The following is a 22,046-nucleotide window of genomic DNA, read 5'->3' on the forward strand; positions in this document are numbered from 1 at the left end:
GAGTCTGGGGTACAGCCCTGAGCACCTCCGATGGTGATGTTCTGGGTCTGGAGTCTGGGGTACATCCCTGAGCACCTCCGATGGTGATGTTCTGGGTCTGGAGTCTGGGGTACAGCCCTGAGCACCTCCGATGGTGATGTTCTGGGTCTGGAGTCTGGGGTACAGCCCTGAGCACCTCCGATGATGATGTTCTGGGTCTGGAGTCTGGGGTACAGCCCTGAGCACCTCCGATGGTGATGTTCTGGGACTGGAGTCTGGGGTACAGCCCTGAGCACCTCCCATGGTGATGTTCTGGGTCTGGAGTCTGGGGTACAGCCCTGAGCACCTCCGATGGTGATGTTATGGGTCTGGAGTCTGGGGTACAGCCCTGAGTACCTCCGATGGTGATGTTCTGGGACTGGAGTCTGGGGTACAGCCCTGAGCACCTCCCATGGTGATGTTCTGGGTCTGGAGTCTGGGGTACAGCCCTGAGCACCTCTGATGGTGTTGTTCTGGGTCTGGAGTCTGGGGTACAGCCCTGAGCACCTCCGATGGTGATGTTCTGGGACTGGAGTCTGGGGTACAGCCCTGAGCACCTCCGATGATGATGTTCTGGGTCTGGAGTCTGGGGTACAGCCCTGAGCACCTCCGATGGTGATGTTCTGGGACTGGAGTCTGGGGTACAGCCCTGAGCACCTCCGATGGTGATGTTCTGGGACTGGAGTCTGGGGTACAGCCCTGAGCACCTCCCATGGTGATGTTCTGGGACTGGAGTCTGGGGTACAGCCCTGAGCACCTCCGATGGTGATGTTCTGGGTCTGGAGTCTGGGGTACAGCCCTGAGCACCTCCGATGGTGATGTTCTGGGTCTGGAGTCTGGGGTACAGCCCTGAGCACCTCCGATGGTGATGTTCTGGGTCTGGAGTCTGGGGTACAGCCCTGAGCACCTCCGATGGTGATGTTCTGGGTCTGGAGTCTGGGGTACAGCCCTGAGCACCTCTGATGGTGTTGTTCTGGGTCTGGAGTCTGGGGTACAGCCCTGAGCACCTCCGATGGTGATGTTCTGGGACTGGAGTCTGGGGTACAGCCCTGAGCACCTCCGATGGTGATGTTCTGGGACTGGAGTCTGGGGTACAGCCCTGAGCACCTCCGATGGTGATGTTCTGGGTCTGGAGTCTGGGGTACAGCCCTGAGCACCTCCGATGGTGATGTTCTGGGTCTGGAGTCTGGGGTACAGCCCTGAGCACCTCCGATGGTGATGTTCTGGGACTGGAGTCTGGGGTACAGCCCTGAGCACCTCCGATGGTGATGTTCTGGGTCTGGAGTCTGGGGTACAGCCCTGAGCACCTCCGATGATGATGTTCTGGGTCTGGAGTCTGGGGTACAGCCCTGAGCACCTCCGATGGTGATGTTCTGGGTCTGGAGTCTGGGGTACATCCCTGAGCACCTCCGATGGTGATGTTCTGGGTCTGGAGTCTGGGGTACAGCCCTGAGCACCTCCGATGGTGATGTTCTGGGTCTGGAGTCTGGGGTACAGCCCTGAGCACCTCCGATGATGATGTTCTGGGTCTGGAGTCTGGGGTACAGCCCTGAGCACCTCCGATGGTGATGTTCTGGGACTGGAGTCTGGGGTACAGCCCTGAGCACCTCCCATGGTGATGTTCTGGGTCTGGAGTCTGGGGTACAGCCCTGAGCACCTCCGATGGTGATGTTATGGGTCTGGAGTCTGGGGTACAGCCCTGAGTACCTCCGATGGTGATGTTCTGGGACTGGAGTCTGGGGTACAGCCCTGAGCACCTCCCATGGTGATGTTCTGGGTCTGGAGTCTGGGGTACAGCCCTGAGCACCTCTGATGGTGTTGTTCTGGGTCTGGAGTCTGGGGTACAGCCCTGAGCACCTCCGATGGTGATGTTCTGGGACTGGAGTCTGGGGTACAGCCCTGAGCACCTCCGATGATGATGTTCTGGGTCTGGAGTCTGGGGTACAGCCCTGAGCACCTCCGATGGTGATGTTCTGGGACTGGAGTCTGGGGTACAGCCCTGAGCACCTCCGATGGTGATGTTCTGGGACTGGAGTCTGGGGTACAGCCCTGAGCACCTCCCATGGTGATGTTCTGGGACTGGAGTCTGGGGTACAGCCCTGAGCACCTCCGATGGTGATGTTCTGGGTCTGGAGTCTGGGGTACAGCCCTGAGCACCTCCGATGGTGATGTTCTGGGTCTGGAGTCTGGGGTACAGCCCTGAGCACCTCCGATGGTGATGTTCTGGGTCTGGAGTCTGGGGTACAGCCCTGAGCACCTCCGATGGTGATGTTCTGGGTCTGGAGTCTGGGGTACAGCCCTGAGCACCTCTGATGGTGTTGTTCTGGGTCTGGAGTCTGGGGTACAGCCCTGAGCACCTCCGATGGTGATGTTCTGGGACTGGAGTCTGGGGTACAGCCCTGAGCACCTCCGATGGTGATGTTCTGGGTCTGGAGTCTGGGGTACAGCCCTGAGCACCTCCGATGGTGATGTTCTGGGACTGGAGTCTGGGGTACAGCCCCGAGCACCTCCGATGGTGATGTTCTGGGTCTGGAGTCTGGGGTACAGCCCTGAGCACCTCCCATGGTGATGTTCTGGGTCTGGAGTCTGGGGTACAGCCCTGAGCACCTCCGATGGTGATGTTCTGGGACTGGAGTCTGGGGTACAGCCCTGAGCACATCCGATGGTGATGTTCTGGGTCTGGAGTCTGGGGTACAGCCCTGAGCACCTCCGATGGTGATGTTCTGGGACTGGAGTCTGGGGTACAGCCCTGAGCACCTCCGATGGTGATGTTCTGGGTCTGGAGTCTGGGGTACAGCCCTGAGCACCTCCCATGGTGATGTTCTGGGTCTGGAGTCTGGGGTACAGCCCTGAGCACCTCCCATGGTGATGTTCTGGGACTGGAGTCTGGGGTACAGCCCTGAGCACCTACCACGGTGATGTTCTGGGTCTGGAGTCTGGGGTACAGCCCTGAGCACCTCCGATGGTGATGTTCTGGGTCTGGAGTCTGGGGTACAGCCCTGAGCACCTCCAAAGGTGATGTTCTGGGACTGGAGTCTGGGGTACAGCCCTGAGCACCTCCCATGGTGATGTTCTGGGTCTGGAGTCTGGGGTACAGCCCTGAGCACCTCCGATGGTGTTGTTCTGGGTCTGGAGTCTGGGGTACAGCCCTGAGCACCTCCGATGGTGATGTTCTGGGTCTGGAGTCTGGGGTACAGCCCGGAGCACCTCCGATGGTGATGTTCTGGGTCTGGAGTCTGGGGTACAGCCCTGAGCACCTCCCATGGTGATGTTCTGGGTCTGGAGTCTGGGGTACAGCTCTGAGCACCTCCCATGGTGATGTTCTGGGACTGGAGTCTGGGGTACAGCCCTGAGCACCTCCGATGGTGATGTTCTGGGTCTGGAGTCTGCGGTACAGCCCTGAGCACCTCCCATGGTGATGTTCTGGGTCTGGAGTCTGGGGTACAGCCCTGAGCACCTCTGATGGTGATGTTCTGGGTCTGGAGTCTGGGGTACAGCCCTGAGCACCTCCGATGGTGATGTTCTGGGTCTGGAGTCTGGGGTACAGCCCTGAGCACCTCCGATGGTGATGTTCTGGGTCTGGAGTCTGGGGTACAGCCCTGAGCACCTCCGATGGTGATGTTCTGGGTCTGGAGTCTGGGGTACAGCCCTGAGCACCTCCGATGGTGATGTTCTGGGTCTGGAGTCTGGGGTACAGCCCTGAGCACCTCCCATGGTGATGTTCTGGGTCTGGAGTCTGGGGTACAGCCCTGAGCACCTCCGATGGTGATGTTCTGGGACTGGAGTCTGGGGTACAGCCCTGAGCACCTCCGATGGTGATGTTCTGGGTCTGGAGTCTGGGGTACAGCCCTGAGCACCTCCGATGGTGATGTTCTGGGACTGGAGTCTGGGGTACAGCCCTGAGCACCTCCGATGGTGATGTTCTGGGTCTGGAGTCTGGGGTACAGCCCTGAGCACCTCCCATGGTGATGTTCTGGGTCTGGAGTCTGGGGTACAGCCCTGAGCACCTCCCATGGTGATGTTCTGGGTCTGGAGTCTGGGGTACAGCCCTGAGCACCTCCCATGGTGATGTTCTGGGACTGGAGTCTGGGGTACAGCCCTGAGCACCTCCGATGGTGATGTTCTGGGTCTGGAGTCTGGGGTACAGCCCTGAGCACCTCCCATGGTGATGTTCTGGGTCTGGAGTCTGGGGTACAGCCCTGAGCACCTCTGATGGTGTTGTTCTGGGTCTGGAGTCTGGGGTACAGCCCTGAGCACCTCTGATGGTGATGTTCTGGGTCTGGAGTCTGGGGTACAGCCCTGAGCACCTCCGATGGTGATGTTCTGGGTCTGGAGTCTGGGGTACAGCCCTGAGCACCTCCGATGGTGATGTTCTGGGTCTGGAGTCTGGGGTACAGCCCTGAGCACCTCCGATGGTGATGTTCTACGACTGTGATGTTTGACCTCCAATGGTCGCAACTATCTTTTTTCTACAAGCTTTGGCCCTAATCACTGAAGTGCTTACCCAAAGCCCACTGATTTTAGATTTACCAGTGCCCCTCGATCCCACATTCCATCTAGGGTTGCCTGGGTGGGGAGGGCAGTCAACCTCCCCTCACCACAGGAGCGTGGCTCTGACCGATGACCTGGATTGTGATCTGGCTTGGAGTTGAGTGGCTCTGCAGATGCCGAGACTGGACATTGCTGAGCAGGTTATTGAGAAAAAGCGCTGCTAGGTCCGTCAGTGACCTTCCCCCCCCCCCCCGCCCCCATCACCCTGAATATTGAGAGTGAACCTGTCGGACCAGACTGGGTTTGTGCTGCAGCTTGTGAACAAGTCTTGCGGTTTCCACATGGTTGGGTGGATGCCAGTGTTGTAAGTGGACTGGCTAGAGGCAGAGCTAACTCTGGATTGTGGCCTTCAATACCACAGCTGCTCTAGTGTTTGCTGTATCCACTGCTCTCAGTCGGTTGCCAAAGTCACATGCACTATGTCAGACTGACTGTAGATTGGCTCCTGTGCTGGTGGGGATGTCAGGAGGAAGCAGAAATACATTATCTACTCTCCATTGTTTGTTCAGGGTACCGAGATAGCAAACAAACAATGGGCCTGTTTCCACAAGTGATTACAGCATCAGTGAACAGGCTAATCGTGGACTGCATACACAATGGGAGTGACTCAGCAGGCCAGGTAGCATCCGTGGAAAAGAGTAAACAGTCGACATATCAGGCCAAGATCCTTCATCAGGACTGAAAAAAAGATGAGAAGTTAGAGCAAGAAGGCGGGGAGAGGGGAGGAAGGTGATAGGTGAAACCAGGAGAGGGGGCAGGGTGAAGTAAAGAGCTGGGAAGTTGATTGGTGAAAGAGATAAAGGGCTGGAGGAAGGGGGAATCTGATACGAGATGGTAGAAGACAATGAACGATAGGGAAAGGGGAGGAGAGAGGGTGGTGTTGGACAGGTAGGGAGATGAGGTGAGAGAGGGAAATGGGATTAGAATGGTGAAGGGGAGCAGGGCAATTACCAGAGGTTTGGGGTAGTGGAGGTTTAATTTGTCCATCTGTGCCGATCACCCCATCCTTGACCAAGCTGTTCCACCGTGAACACGATCTGTTATGAGTCAACTTGATGCTTTCAGATCAGGTCATGCATAGCACAAACCTCTGTCACACTGTTCAGGTGTGTTTCTGGGCTACACTGCTAGTGACCCTTGTGCCTGTTCTATCTACTTGCTTAATTATTCATATGATTTTTTTTGTGATCTATCACTGAGCAGCGGTGAACCGTCTGATCGGCCTATCAGAGATCTCTTTGGGAACCAGTTGACTTGATCAGCATTTCTGATCTGGTTATTGTTCACGATTGCACTTAGAAAAAAAAATTGATGTTCATGCTGTCAGGTGAAGACTACCTGGATGGAATATAAGCTGTTGCAAAGTGGTCTCCCAATCTATGTCAGGCATCATCGATATACAGGAGGCCACACCGGGAGCACCGGATACAGTAGATGACCCCAACAGACTCCCAGGTGAAGTGTCGTCTCACCTGGAAGGACTGTTTGGGCCCCGAGTGGTAGTGAGGGAGGAGGTGTAGAGGCCGGTACGGCACTTGTTCTGCTTCGAAACTTGGGTTGGAGGAAACACCACCTTGTATTCTGTCTGGGGAGCCTCCAACCTGATGGCACGAACATCAATTTCTTGAACTTCCAGTAATTATCCCCCACTTCACCATTCCCATTCCTATCCCATTACCCTCTCTCACCTCATCCCCTTACCTGTCCATCACCTCCCTCTGGTGCTCCTCCCCCTTCCCTTTCTTCCATGGTCTTCTCCTATCAGATTCTGCCTTCTCCAGTCCGTTATCTCTTTCACCTATCAGCTTCCCAGATCTTTACTTCACCCCTCCTCCTCTCCCGGTCTCACCTTTCACCTACCACCTTGTCTTCTTCCTCTCCGCATGCCAACCTCTTGCTCCAACTTTTCTTTTTTTTTCCCCAGTTCCAATGAGGGGTCTCAGCCCAAAATGTTGACTGTTTACTCTTTTCCATTGATGCTGCCCGGCCTGCTGAATTCTTCCAGCATTTTGTGTGTGTGGCTTTGCTTTCCACATCTGCAGATTTTCTCATCTCTGTGTACACTTCTGACTCCATATTGTTATACAGTACAGAAACAGGCCCTTCAGCTCAACATATCCATGCTAACCAAGGTGCTGAACTGATCTAGTTCCAGGGCAGCGAAGAGCATGGGATTCCGATGTTTTCAGGGCACCTGAACGGGTTAATTGTTGTTTAAAGAGAGTTGTTAGTCATTCAGAGTTCCTTTGACATGTGGTCTCCTGGTGCTTTCTGTTTAAACTTGTTAAGCTTATTTTGATGGGCTTGGGGATTCTATGATACTGGTATTATTTAAGTGGATGCCTGATTAGCACTAATTGTGGTGTCCTAGTTTTGAGAATGTTATGCCTCATGGTGTCGCTCGGCCAAGCCATTGATATTCTACTGGAATTCTTGTGAATTCGTATGACTCTGGTCACCATCTCTACATTCCAGCCTGTCTTTCCTCCGCATTCGGGTTCTATCATTGCCATATGCATGATAACATTTGCCTATGGTGTCTAAGCCTTTACTATCCATGTAACTGTGTAATTGCACACACCTCTACTACCTCTTCTGGTAACTCATTCCATATATCCACCATTCTCTGTCTGGAAAAACTTGACCCTCAGGTCCCCTTTAAACCTTTTCCCTCCTGCCTTAAAGCAATGCCCTCTAGTTTTAGACTCTACCCTGGCTTTGGCTGCTCACTTTTTCCATGTCCCTTACAATTTTATATACATCTTCAAAGCAAAGTGGTTTTAGCCTGTCCTGTCTCTGTTCTAACCCCAGTGGATGTGAGGAGCAGGGATGGGTGTAAGGGGGAAAACACAGAGAGTGGTAGCAGATCAGAATGTCACAGGCTGGTCTGAGCCCACATTCCCTCAAGCACCATAGGGAATGTTAGGTTACCACGTGTAGCTGCTCTCTCTCCCTTTTGGCATTCTTCCCCCACCGTGTCCTTGATCATGCTGTCCAGTTCTAGCAGCTCTTTCTTCAGTCGTTCCTCTTCAGTAACATTAATGACTTCAGGTCCTTGCCTGCCCTACTTTAAATCCGACGATTAAACTCTGTTTCTGCATCTCTCACTAAGGTGACAGATACGATGCCTCAGACACATCTTTACTGGCCATTGTAATCCTCTTGTCAATTTCACATGTAATTTTAATAATCCCTTCATATATAGGTTTAAAAGCTCCCACAGCCTTACTTTATATTCCTCTGACTTCCCTCTCATAATCTTTCTTGTTTCCATCAACTTTTTGGCCTCTTGGATGTGTTCTGAATTTCTGCAGATCCTTCAGCTCACCACGCCCTTGGCAGAATTACAACCTTTGATTAAGTTTAATACCATCCTTGTCCTCCTTCATGAGTTTGGGATGTTCACTCTTCTTGTGAATGTATAAAAAATTCTAAGTGCTGAAAATTTGCTTTGTCTCTTTACTCTCTGATTTTAACCTGTTTTCTAATTTAAGTTGTCAATATACTGCATTCACTAAATAACTGGTTTTATTTACAGTAAGTCCAAGATTCTGGCTTATGAATAAATTGCCTCCCTTTGAATGTAAAATTCCTTCTGTTATCATCATTCCTCCCTCGAGGACCCCTCATTGAGATCTGACTGAAGAGGCTGGTGAAAGGCCCAGGTACAGCATGGAAAACAGTCTGGAGAAGATGGGTTGAATGGCCTCATTCTGCACAGTCCAATCCATGTAATTCCAAAGGTGTTTCTTTAGTGATTTGAAATCTAATCCCATGAGTTCATTCAGCCAACACAAAGCAGAGATATTTCTGAGTTCCTTGTGTATATATGTTGGTGCAGTGACTTTTTTGGGGTTTCCATGGAGACACAGGCCATGGAAAATAGTATTGATCCAATCTGAAATGTACAGCTGTAGGCTGAGGTCCAGCAAATTCTTCCTCAGGTGCCCGGTGGGACTCCCCTCCATGAACTGCTGCTCCCTTGCCTCCCCCCTTCCTTCCCTTTGCACATTTGGCCAGGTCTATTCACTGGTGACAACCCTCTCCCTGCTTCCATACTCCTCTTCCCTATGGTTCCTCCTCTTCCGCTCTAACCTGATTCACCATTAGCCCTCTGACAATCTTTCCAGCTGCCCACGCATGTCGAGGAAGATTGCCTGGGATGTAGGAGTGAATGTGAAGGGACAGAGGAACCCCAATGCAGACCCTTACTCTCACTCCAGCCCCCACCCCCAAACCCCACCGCAGATTCACGTCATGCCTGGAGGATGCTGAGGGCCATACGGAGAGGGACAGAGGGTGGGGTTTCAAATGATGCTGAAATGCTCTGAAGGAGTTTTTGAAGGCGACTGTGTGGTGCCACAACTCAGATGTATCCCTATTTCACCTGGGAAGCAATTGAGTTCCAGTTAAGTGTACGATACCTGGCAGGAGACAGGGTAGCCAACTTGAAGCAAAGATCAACATGAAAGGCAGGGATGTTGTTTCTTGCATTACATCATCTACACGCCCACCTAAGAAAGCACGGGAAGCCTTTGGTTATCAGCCACTCTGACAGACTCATGCCATATCAATTCTGTTTGCTGGGGGACTCTAGACTGGGGTTTGAATTCGCAACCTTTCGACCCACAGCTGAGAGGTCAGGGCTTACCACGGAGTAGTCTATCAGGAATATTGGACTGAGCGAGGGGCCACCGACAGGATGATTCCGTAATAATTGGGTCCCAAGTCCAGTATTGTGGATCTTGGTTCAGTTCAAGGTGACCCAAGGTTGTTTGTGAAATTACTCCATTAAAGCTCTTCCTAATTTTCAGTGTGGAACAGCATAGACTGAAGCAGAGTGAGCTTATGCAATTGTCCGTCCTTGCTGGGATTCCAACACGTGGAATCATTAATTAATTCCAGTCAGGGCCAGGAAGTATTGGTGAGGTTAATAGTTTCTGAAGCTCACTTTCCATAACGTGTCCCACACAGTGGCCTCACCTTGAGGACATGTGGGACCATGGTTTGGAAACATGAAAGCCACTCTCTAAAGCTTAAAAACAGAAGTAGCTTTTGATAGGGTAGAGTGCAATGTGGTGTGAGGAGTATCTCTGAGACTGGTGACAGATCAGTGACCTGATTTCTCACCAATAGACTCATGACCTACAACTTGTATTCTCAATATTTATTGCTTATTTATTTATGTATTATTATTTTCTTCAAAGTTCGAAAATTAAAAGTAAATTTATTATCAAAGTACATATCTGCCAGTATATACAACCCTGAAATTCATTTTCTTTTGGGTATACTCAATAAATCTACTAACCATGATAGAATTACTGAAAGACCGTGTCAACAAGATGGAGATCTAGTGTGCAAAAGATCACAAACTGGGCTGTGTGGTGAGAAAAGCACAACAGCACCTCTTTCACCTCAGGTGGTTGAATAAGTTTGGCATGAGTCCCCAAATCCTAAGGACTTTCTACAGAGACACAACTGAGAGCATCCTGACTGGCTGCATCTCTGCCTGGTATGGGAACTGCGCCTCCCGTATTCACAGGACCCTGCAGAGAGTGGTGCGGACAGCCCAGTGCCTCTGTGGATGTGAACTTCCCATGATTCAGGACAGTTACAGTGACAGGTGTGTAAAAAGGGCCTGAATGATCATTGGGGATCCAAGTCACCCCAACCACAAACTGTTCCAGCTGCTACCATCCGGGAAGCGGTACAGCAGAATAAATGCCAGGACCAACAAGCTCCGGGACAGCTTCTTCCACCAGACTGATTAATTCACACTGATACAATTGTATTTCTCAGCTATATTAACTGTTCTGTTGCATATCTTACTGTACATACTATTTATTACAAATTACAATAATTCTCACATTGCATATTCATACAGAGACGTAACGTAAAGATTTTTACTCCTCATGTATGTGAAGGATGTAAGAAATAAAGTCGATTCAATTCAAACAAATAAACAAACAATAAATACTGAGAAATGAGATGTAGAGTCCTTGAAAGTGAGTCTGTGGGTTGAGGGAACAGTTTAGTGATAGGGCAAGTGAAGTTATCCACTCTGGTTCAGGGGCCTGATGGTTGAGGGGTAATAACTGGTCCTGAACCTGGTGGTGTGAGTCCTGAGGCTCCTATATCTTCTTCCTGATGGCAGCAGTGAGAAGAGAGAATGTTCTGGCTGGTGGATGTCCCTGTTGTTGGGTGCTACTTTCCTGCAACAACACTCCGTGTAGATGTATGCTGTGGTGGGGTGGGCTTTACCAGTGATGGACTGGGCCATATCGACTACTTTTTGCAGGATTTTCTGTTCAAGGGCATTGGTGTTTCCATACCAGGCTGTGATGTAACCAGTTAATATACTCTCCACCACCCATCTACAGAAGTTAGTCAAAATTATAAAGTCATGCCGAATCTTTGCAGACTCCTAAGGAAGTAGAGATGCTGCCATGCTTTCTTCATAATTGCACTGTCTTCATAGTTCTACTGAAATGATAAAACCAAAGAATCTAAAGTTGCTGACCCTCTCTATCTCTGATCCCCCGAGGAGGACTGGCTCATGGACCTTCACTTTCTTCCTCCCGAAGTTAATAATCATCTCTTTGGTCTTTCTGACATTGAGTGAGAGGTTGTAGTTGTGACACCACTCAGCAGGATTTTCAGTCCCCCTCCTATATGCTGATTCATCACCACCTTTGATTCAGCCTACAACAGGAGCTGTGCTTAGCCACACACCTATATGTGTCAAGCGATTAGAGCAGAGGTCTAAGCACAAAACCTTGTGATGCCCCAGTGCTGATGGAGATTGTGGAGGAGATGTTGACAATCCAAACAGTTTGGGGTCTGCAAATGAGGAAATCCAGGATCCAATTGCACAAGGAGGTATTGAGGACAAGGTCTTGAAGCTTACTGATTAGTTTTGAGGGGATGATAGTATTTGCATAGTTTGTTGTCTTTTGCTCGTTGCTGTTTGTCCATCTCTGCCATATGTGGTTTTTCATTGGTTCTGTTGTGTTTCTTTCTATTTACTGTGAATGCCCACAAGAAATTGAATTCCTGGGTAGTAGATGCTGTCATATATGTACATTGATAATAAATCTACTTTGAGCTTTAAGCTGGAATCAATGCAACTTACTCATTTGTTAGGTGACGCCAGACCAGGGGATCGGTTGAATGAGCTCATAGAATGATTTGGGTGGGAAGCACAAGTGAACTCCAGTTTAAGGATGAGGGAAGTTCTACGCCTTGAGCATTAAGGATGGGCTAGGGCAGGCTTCATAAGTGGTGTGGGGGTATCCAAGTATGGATTATAGAAAATAGTAGGCTTGTTTCAGAAAGTGGTGCAAAGAGCACTGGGGATACAAGTGTATGCTTAACAGGGGAATTGGGAGGAGACAAAAATAGGAAGAGTAGACAAAGAGGAGTGAAGAGGGCAGCACAGTAGGTATTATCTGTGTGGGCTTTAGGCCCAGAAGGTTAGAACATATGGGATCCATGATGATCCAGCCAATTAGATACAAAACTGACTTGCCGTTAGGAGGCAGCAGTGGTCATGGAAAGCTCTTTTGCAGATTGGAGGCATTTGACTGCAAAGCTTGGTGCAGTTGTCATATATGCGAACAATTTGGGTAAGAATGGAGGTGGCATGACCAGTCAGTTTGCTGATGACACCATGATTGATGGAAAAGCGGACACTGAAAGGCTGTCTAAGGTTAAAAGGGGATATAGGACAACTGGAAAAGGGGTGTAAGGACTGGCTGATGGAAATTACGACTCTGAGTCTTCACCAATCTATTGGGCCGTGGAAGCCATCACAGCAAGTCTCCCCATGGTTAATTAGGCATCTTGTCTGATGTCCTAGCCTAGCTATCATCCACACCAGGCTGGAAACATCAGTACAATCTGTGGTCTGCATTAGCAGCTGTAATCTGCTCGCTCCATGTGGATCCGTGTCTCAACCCTTCAGGACAGGATTTTCCAAGGGACCTGCCCTCCAGTCTGGAAACAGGCTGACAGTGTATTGAGGACCAACCCAGGGCTTGCTGGGGGTTGGGTCTTTGACGTTCCTGGATGTTTTGGCCATTTTGTGACTAAAGGCGTTTTGATTAGACTCTGTGAAATATGCAATGCTCTGTTTGGATAAGAACATGATGTCAGTCAAGGGGAATGTTTGTCTATAAAAGGATCCTGGCCTCAATTGTTTCCAAAGCTATGTGAAACTCATTATATGATAATATTAACCTACTGAAGCCATAGACTATACAAATGTGGGAGATGGGCAGGGGAGAATGTTCTGGCTTCTGCATTATAATTATTCAAGTCCAGCAATAATTAGGAATCCTATGGTATGTTTTATTATGAGGGCAGTGAATGCAAACCCAGGGAGCTTGTGGTTCAGTTACAAAGAGCACTTCTGGAGAATGGTTGACGTGAGGCTATTGATCAAAGCATTGGCTGAAGTTCAGGGTGACGCTGAACACTGAACCTCAGTGCCCGTGCAGACCATTCAGACCCTCCTGTGGCTGTTCTGCATGAGCTTCCTCCCCCACCCCATTACCATATCCCCCTCTCCCTCTCAGACACCCGTTCAGTCCATCCACAGTAACTCCCTGTGCTCCACGTTCCCAGTCTCCGTGAAACTAGAGGAATTCTACCATTATTAGACCATTCAGCCCACAATGTTGTACCAAACCAGTTAAAAAGCAAATCAGGAAAAACCCAAACACTAATTCCTCCTACTCACACCATGTCCGTACCCGTCCATGTTCCATACATCCGTGTGCCTATCCAAACATCTCTTAAAAGCCTCTGATGTATTTGCCTCCACCACCGTACCAAGTATCCACGATTCTCTGAATAAAAAAAACTTATCCCTCACACCCCCATTGAACCCACCCCCTCTCACCTTCAATGCATTCCATCTGGTGAAAAATATTTCGTCCCTGAGAAACCCAAATACTCTCTGTCCATTCTACCTGTCTGTCTGTGTCTCTCATAATCTTGCAAACCTCTATCAGATCTCACCTCGGCCTCTGGTCTCCAAGTTTATCCAGCCTCTTGTGATAGCACATGCCTTCTGAACCAGGCGGCATCCTGGTAAACCTCTTCTGCCCTGTCTCCAAGGCCTCAATACCCTTCCTATCATGGGGTGACCAGAACTGCATCCAATACTCTGGAGGTATCCTAACCAGAGTTTTATAAAGTAGCAACATAACCTCCTGACCTTTGAACTCAGTGCCGTGACTAATAAAAACAAGCATTCCATGAGCCTTCTTAACCACCTTATCGATCTGTGTAGCAACTTACAAGGAGTTATGAACCTGGATCCCAAGATCTCTTGGCTCAGCAACACTGTTAACAATCTTGCCCTTAACAGTATATCACCTTGCATTTGCCCTACAATCTGCAACATCTCACATTTATCTGGGTTAAACTCCATCTGCCATTTCTCTGCCCTTATCTGTGACTGATCTATATCGTGCTGAATTCTTTGCCAGTTTTCTACATTATCCACAACTCCACCAATCTTGGTATCACCTAAATTATTAAGCTACCCATCTCCATTTTCATCCGGATGATTTATAGACATCACAAAGAGCAGAGGTGCCAGCACAGATCTGTTTCCAAGTTGATTGAGGTGAGGTTTTCCATGAACATCTCCCCAACACAAACCTGGTCCACCGTCCAGTGAATTCAGTTCTTATCTAAACCTCCTCCCGGCGATGGAACTATTGCTCTCAGGCTCCTTTTGTAGATCTTGTCTGTACCCTTGTGCCCTGCCTTTACATCACCCGACTGCCATGGGAGCAGCCATGACCGTGGGTACTGCCCTCTGGGTCTCGTTGACCAGCTTTGGACATGGCCAGCAGTCTTCCCCCACACTCCTCCCCTCCAAAAGCTTCCTGCCCACTGTACCTCTACCACCACTCTCCTCTGTCTAGCGGAATTAGTTCGTACTCTCAATAATTTCTCCTTTGGCTCCTCCCACTTCCTCCAAACCAAGGGTGTAGCCAGGGGCACCCGTATGGGTCCCAGTTATGCCTGCCTTTTTGTTGGCTTTGTGGAACAGTCCATGTTCCAAGTCTATACGGGTATCCATCCCCCTCTTTTCCTTCGCTACATCGATGACTGCATTGGCGCTGCCTCCTGCACGCATGCTGAGTTCATCGACTTCATTAACTTTGCCTCCAACTTTCACCCTGCCCTCAAATTTACCTGCTCCATTTCTGACACCTCCCTCCCCTTTCTTGATCTTTCTGTCTCCATCTCTGGAGATGGCCTATCTACTGATTTCTACTATAAGCCTACAGACTCTCACAGCTACCTGGACTATTCCTCTTCCCACCCTGTCTCTTGCAAAAATGCTATCCCCTTCTCAGAATTCCTCCGTCTCCACCGCATCTGGTCTCAGGATGAGGCTTTTCATTCCAGGACGAAGGAGATGTCTTCCTTTTTTAAACAAAGGGGCTTCCCTTTGTCCATCATCAACTCTGCTCTCAAACACATCTCTCCCATTTCCCGCACATATGCCCTCACCCCATCTACCCGCCACCCCACTCGGGATAGGGTACCCCTTGTCCTTACCTACCACCCTACCAGCCTCTAGGTCCAACATATGGTAGGTCCACCCCACCAGCCTCTGTAACTTCCACCACCTCCAACGGGATCCCACTACCAAACACATTTTTCCCTCCCCCCCTCCTTCTGCTTTTCGCAGGGATTGCTCCCTACGCGACTCCCTTGTCCACTCGTCCCCCCCATCCCTTCCCACCGATCTCCCTCCTGGCACTTATTCTTGTAAACGGAACAAGTGCTACACCTGCCCTTACACTTCCTCCCTCACCACCATTCAGGGCCCCAGACTGTCCTTCCAGGTGAGGCGATACTTCACCTGTGAGTCGGCTGGTGTGGTATACTGCATCTGGTGCTTCCGGTGTGGCCTTTTATATACTGGTGAGACCTGATGCAGACTGGGAGACTGTTTCGCTGAATACCTACGCTCGGTCCGCCAGAAAAAGCAGGATCTCACAGTGGCCACACATTTTAATTCCACGTCCCTTTCTCATTCTGATATGTCTATCCATGGCCTCCTCTATTGTCAAAATGAATCCAAACTCAGGTTGGAGGAACAACACCTTATATACCGGCTGGGTAGCCTCCAACCTGATGGCATGAACATTGACTTCTCTAACTTCCGTTAATGCCCCTCCTCCCCTTCTTACCCCATCCCTGACATACTTAGTTGTTTGCCTGTTCTCCATCTCCCTCTCGTGTTCCCCACCCCACACCTTTCTTTCTCCCTAGGCCTCCTGTCCCATGATCCTTTCCCTCCTCCAGCTCTGTATCACTTTCGCCAATCACTTTTCCAGCTCTTAGCTTCATCCCACCCCCTCCGGTCTTCTCCTATCATTTCGCATTTCCCCCTCCCCCCACTACTTTCAAATCTCTTACTATCTTTCCTTTTGGTTAGTCCTGACGAAGGGTCTCGGCCTGAAACGTCGACAGCGCTTCTCCCTATAGATGCTGCCTGGCCTGCTGCGTTCCACCAGCATTTTGTGTGTGTTGTTGTTTGAATTTCCAGCATCTGCAGATTTCCTCATGTCTGCCCACTGTCCAGTCTGTGGGACATCCTAGAAATCCTCCTTGGACATAACCGGAGCGCAACCACCCCCCCCCCCCCACCCCAAGCTAATCATCAGTTGCTTCCCTGTCCCAGTCCCCAGCACTCTATGACGATTCGCAGGGCCACAGTTCAGGCCCCAGAAGTATGTCAGCATGCTGGGTGCAGGAGAGGGATGATGCACCATCAATAACTCACTCACTGTTTGATGGTGCATCAATTTTATTGACTGGAAGAAGGAACAAGCAGTGAGTGACCACCATACTACATCCTGGAGACTGAGAGGCCGGGCTCAGGCCTCGATCGCCTTTATACAGGGGTCTGTGGGAGGAGCCACAGGAGCAGTCAGCAGGGGGCGTGTCCAGACAGGTATATGTAGTTCACCACAAGGGAATCACGTGGGGGCACTGTGTGAGTGCGTGGGTAAGACAGTCAGCGGGAGACGTTGTGGTGGGAATGTTGGGATGGGTCCGAGTGGGAGGGAGAGGGACAGGGTTGGGATGGGTCCGAGTGGGAGGGAGAGGGGCAGGGTTGGGGTGAGGAGGGGTGGGAGGGAGAGGGGCAGGGTTGGGATGAGGAGTGGCCTGTTGGCGGGCCTGTGCTCCAGCACCTACAAGCCTGACCCCGTCTGATCTGTGGACAGGTTGAATGAAGCCTCGGGGACGGTGCTGAACTTGGTGGGTGTGACGGCGGCCGCTGATCTGAAAGTTGTAGCGCAGCAAGTTTGCGAGGAAGAAACATGAGGTTAGTTTCCTGTAACGCCGGTGAAAGAGAAGGAGGGGATCGGAGGCTGGGCTGATGTTCTTGACAATTGGGGTGTTACCGCCTCTCTCACGCTGGTCCGGTGCTGAGGGTCCAACGATGGAAGAGGGCTCCATAACGGACCCAGACACGGTAATAAGCCGTGAGATATTTCATATGTTCTCGGGATCACAGTGTCCAGCCCTGCTTTCTCCCTCCCCTCTTACTCGCTGCTGTCCGCTCCCCAGCGAAGGCCCCAGCCAACACCCCGCCCAGTTGAGGGGGCTGTGTGAGGGTTGGGATTCAGGGGTACAGTCCCCGCCCCCTCACTCACTGTAGCCACCCCTACGTATTGCAGTTCCTCCCCCTTGTAACCCACAGACCACCCAAACACACTGAACCTCCCGTCCCCAACACATTTCCCCTTCACCACTCTCTCCTCCCTCACTGCCCTAACCCAAACACTCACCCTGCCCCTCATACTCTCTCCCCTCTCTCCTCCCTACACAACCCTCACACACAGCCTACCCCCACAACCTCTCCCTTCTCCCTCAACTACCCCTCCTACCCTCGCACACCCGTTGTCCCTCTAAATTGCCAGCCCGCTGCCCTCCGAGTGAGGCGTGTCGGGTGAGGGATGCCCTCTCCTCCGCGTGGGCCGACCCTTGTGTTGTGGGGTGTGTGGGGAGGAGGGATGCGTACTGCGGCCTGTTCCACCCGGTGTCTCTGGGTCCTCTAACGGCCGCTCTGCTTCACAGGTGCGCACTGGTCCGGATGTTCGCTCTCCTGCTACTGGCCGAAGCCGTCCTGGCGGTAAGTAATGGGAGCCGGTGGCAACACCGCAGGTCGTGGCATTTCCCACAAGTCAGCTCCCACAGCGATACCCCGCAGCTGGGCCCTTATCCCTCCCACAGCGATACCCCGCGGCTGGGTCCTTAACCCTCCCACAGCGATACCCCGCAGCTGGGCCCTTAACCCTCCCACAGCGATACCCCGCGGCTGGGCCCTTAACCCTCCCACAGCGATACCCCGCAGCTCGGCCCTTAACCGTCCCACAGCGATACCCCGCGGCTGGGTCCTTAACCCTCCCACAGCGATACCCCGCAGCTGGGCCCTTAACCGTCCCACAGCGATCCCCGCGGCTGGGTCCTTAACCCTCCCACAGCGATACCCCGCAGCTGGGCCCTTAACCCTCCCACAGCGATACCCCGCGGCTGGGCCCTTAACCCTCCCACAGCGATACCCCGCGGCTGGGCCCTTAACCGTCCCACAGCGATACCCCGTGGCTGGGCCCTTAACCGTCCCACAGCGATACCTCGCAGCTGGGCCCTTAACCGTCCCACAGCGATACCCCGCAGCTGGGCCCTTATCCCTCCCACAGTGATACCCCGCAGCTGGGCCCTTAACGCACCAGCGCAAGTGATCTCTGTTCGTCCGGTGGCTTGAGTGGGTTACCCCCACCCCACCCCACACCCCCACCTGTGATGTTTCGGTGGAGACCCAATGGCTGGATATTCGCCGCTGTTATTTTTTAACATTTAGGCTGAATGTGTGGCGGTGAGCGGTTTGAGTTCATAGATCTGCTTGTAAAACTCGATAGATGGCTGGAGGGTTGGGGGGTCTGTGTGGGGGGGGGGGGGAGGGGGCACCTCTTACTGAAGACAGCCGGGTAGGAAGGGGCCACCCAACGCACAGAGGGGCCTAGAGGGGTTTGAAAGCCGTCATGCACCAGAGGACGGCCTTGACTACTTCCTCTCCCTCCCTCCCGCCTGCTTCCGGGCATTGAACTCACCGAGCGTCACTCGTGTGTCTGGTGAAGCGCTTAGGGGCCAGTGCATGGAGGTTTCTTGTTCAGACGGCAGCACGTCCCGTCAACAGCAAGTGGGGGCTTCCTCTGGCACGCGGGAAAGGGAAATCTCCGGACGCTCCCCCTCCTGCAGCGGTGCGATGCCTGTTTTATTGAGGGACACTGGGCTCCAGCCCCACTTGCTGCCCCGGAACCCTGTATCTCAGACTTGGGCACTGTTCTTGGATGAGATCTTAATCCAAGCTCTCGGATGCAGCGCAGAGGAGTAGGAAACTGTTTGGGGCATTTGACCCCCCGATTAGAATCACCGACGATCAACACGCAAAATGCTGCATGTCCTCTTGAAGGGTCTCGGCCCGAAACGTCGACTGTACTCTTTTCCATGAATGCTCCCTGGCCTGCTGAGCCTCCAGCATTTTGTGTGCGTTGCTCGGGTTTCCAGCATCTGCAGATCTCCTGTTGTCAGCTGGTTCTCATCACGACTCTGGGACCCCACCCCGATTTAAGTGCCTCTGTAATCCCGCCACAGTCTGGAGATTACGAAGAGCATTCCTGATGCACCGTGGAGTGACCAAGAGTCAGGTTTATTACCACTCTCTTATATGACATGAAATTTGTTGTTTTGCAGCAGCGGTACCTGAAAGTCTATAAATTACAAAATAAATAAATAGTGCAACAAAAGGAATAATGGATCGTCCAGTCATCTGATGGCTGAGGGGAAGGAGTTGTTTCTGAATTGCTCAGTGTGGGTCCATGGACTGCTGTACCTCCTCCCTGATGGTGGTGATGAGAAGAGGGTATGGCCTAGTGGAGAGGGTCTTTAATGAGGCATTGTTCCCTGAAGGTGTCCTCGATGGTGGGGAGAGTTATGCCCATGATGAGCTGGCTGAATCCACAGCCTTTCCCGGTCATGTGCACTGGAGCTTCCATACCAGGCTGAGATGCGAACGGTCGGAATGCTCTCCACTGTACAGGAACGCGAAAGGCTTCGGTGACATACCGAATCGCCTAACAAAGTTGAGCCGCTGGTAAGGTTTTCCCAGTTGGGTTTGGGCCTTCGCTGTTACCCGTCGATGAGAATTTGTCCTGTTCCCTGCCTGCCTCCGCAGTTCCTCTCACTTGCAGTTGCCCTCTGAGTTTGGAACCAGGAATCCTTGAATCAGGAAGTGTCTGCTTGCATTCTGATTGACAGGAATGATGGTGGATCGGTCAAGTATACAAGGAATAAGAGCAGGAGCAGGTCATTCAGCCCCTTCAACCTATCCCAGCACTCAATCTGTTTGCAGCCGATCCTCCCCAAACCTCACCTCCCTACCTCTGCAACTCCTAATGTTCAAACATTTATCTCCATTCTCTTAGAGGTGGAGAGGGTCAGTAACTTTAAATTCCTGGGTGTCATTATCTCAGAGGACCTGTCCTGGGCCCATCATATACTTATTATTGCTAAGAAAGTATGACAGCACCTCTGCTTCCTCAGGAGCCCGTGGAGATTCGGCATGACATCGAAAAACTTTGGCAAATTTCCATTGGAGTGTGTTGGGAAGTTTGCTGACTGGCTGCATTATGGCCTGGTATGGGAATGCCAATGCCTTTGAGTGGAAAATCCTACAAAAGGTAATGGATTTGGCCTAGTATACCACAGGTAAAACCCACCCAGTCACTGAGCACATCTACATGAAACATTACCATAGAAAAGCATCATCAAAGACCCTCACCACCCAGGCCATGCTCTTCTCTCACTACAGGTGCCTCAGGACTCACACCTCCAAGTTAAAGAGCAGTAGCTACCTCTCAACCATCACGCTCTTGAACAAAACTACACTTCTTTATATTATTATTTCGTGCTCGTTATTTACTGCTATTTATTTATTATCTGCATTTGCACAGTTTGTTTACAGTCGGTGTTCTATAGATTTGCTACGTATGCCCACAGAAGAAGAATCTCAGGGTTGCATGTACTCTGATAATAAATGAACTTTGAACTTTGATCAGTGATTCAGGCTCAGAGGCAGAGAAGTCCAGATATTCACCACGGTCTCCCTATATTCCTGTTGATCGGGAATGAGGAGCTTGCACAGTGCAGGAGGTTGTGAGACAAAAGCACCTGGTTGGTACCTGTCAGAGCTGGTGACTGCGACTCAAGCCAGGCTGTGGCCGAAAGGGTTGAGCCCGCTCGCAGTCAAACGGGGTACAAGGCCACTGTTCTATCTACAGCAGTACAGGGATAATCCCATCTGACTCCCGGCGCTGGCCTGCAGCTCTCCCTGGGTACTTGGCAGCCGAACAGCTGCTACGCTGCGTGTGGTCTGCAGTCCTGAGGCTGGTGATAGCTACAGTTTTCTGTCAGAAATCCAACAGTAGCAGTGAACCCCAGGGCAGGAGGAGGGTCAAACTGGTACACCAATGACGCAGGGAGCCAATGCAGTCAGCTCCCTCTCTGGAGCAGGAGCAGGCACTTCACTGTGACAGGGGGGCTTACTCTCAACAAGGAAGTAACTGAACAGTAGCAGGTTACAGTGACAATAACCAAATGTATAACGCAGGGTGAGTGCATCCTAAAGCGTATAAATAAATCCCTGAGCAATATAGTTCAAACAGCTCCGTAGGGTAGAGTATGTTTACTCCCTGCACAGCACCACCAGGACTGACTCTCTAACCATACTCAATGGCTGAGCCACGTGACCTGCCCAGAGTGGAGGAGGGACCCCTGGGGAGGCATTGAGCCCCTCGAGTGTCCAAGAGGAGAGCACAAGTCATTTGTACAAATGGGGGCCCCCCCCAGCCCCCTGCCCCCCTGCCCTGGCCGCTGCCTGCAGGGCGCTACCAGCCCCACCGGAGGAAGAGGCTGCAAGTCTCACAGAACCGTGGAAGAAACAAGTCATCCTCCATCTCCGGGGACTGCCCAAGAATAATTCGAGTTATGTTAAAGACATAAAGCCTCAGTCAGACCACAATTAGGGCATTGTACAACGTTCTGGTCTCAGCTGTATGGAAGAGGATGTGGAAACACAAGGGAAAATGTCAAAGTTCACTAGACAGTGCGGTTGTAACTGCTGGGAAAGGCAGAGGCAGCTGGGTCTGCCCTCTGGAGAACAGCAGGGTGGTGTCCTGAGGTAACTGTGAAAGGAACTGACTGGTTACAGAGGGAAAATATTTCCATTTGTGGGGAAGACCAGAGCCATTCTTCGGCATAAGAATGTCATTTATAAAGCCAGTCAGGAAGCATGAAAGGGAGGAAGCTCCTCCATAAGACACGGGAGCATAATTAGGCCATTCAGCCCATCAAGTCTTCTCCACCATTCCATCATGATT

General features: G+C 51.4%; 1 protein-coding gene across 2 annotated transcripts in view; it reads left to right on the forward strand.

Moving 5' to 3' along the window:
• Positions 1-22,046, forward strand: part of LOC132394426 (collagen alpha-6(IV) chain-like) — a 177,402-nt gene that overhangs the window by 11,195 nt on the left and 144,161 nt on the right. Inside the window, exons 1-3 of one of the 2 annotated variants that reach the window (XM_059970564.1) lie at positions 8,279-8,300; positions 16,830-16,930; positions 17,686-17,740. In XM_059970564.1, coding sequence (XP_059826547.1) covers positions 16,926-16,930; positions 17,686-17,740 — 60 coding nt within the window. In that variant the 5' untranslated portion in view covers positions 8,279-8,300; positions 16,830-16,925. Of the gene's footprint in view, positions 1-8,278; positions 8,301-16,829; positions 16,931-17,685; positions 17,741-22,046 lie in introns of those variants that run through there. The other variant, XM_059970563.1, reaches the window with a different exon arrangement.

The sequence above is a fragment of the Hypanus sabinus genome, chromosome 5, assembly GCF_030144855.1.
Source record: "Hypanus sabinus isolate sHypSab1 chromosome 5, sHypSab1.hap1, whole genome shotgun sequence".
Lineage (NCBI taxonomy): Eukaryota > Metazoa > Chordata > Chondrichthyes > Myliobatiformes > Dasyatidae > Hypanus > Hypanus sabinus.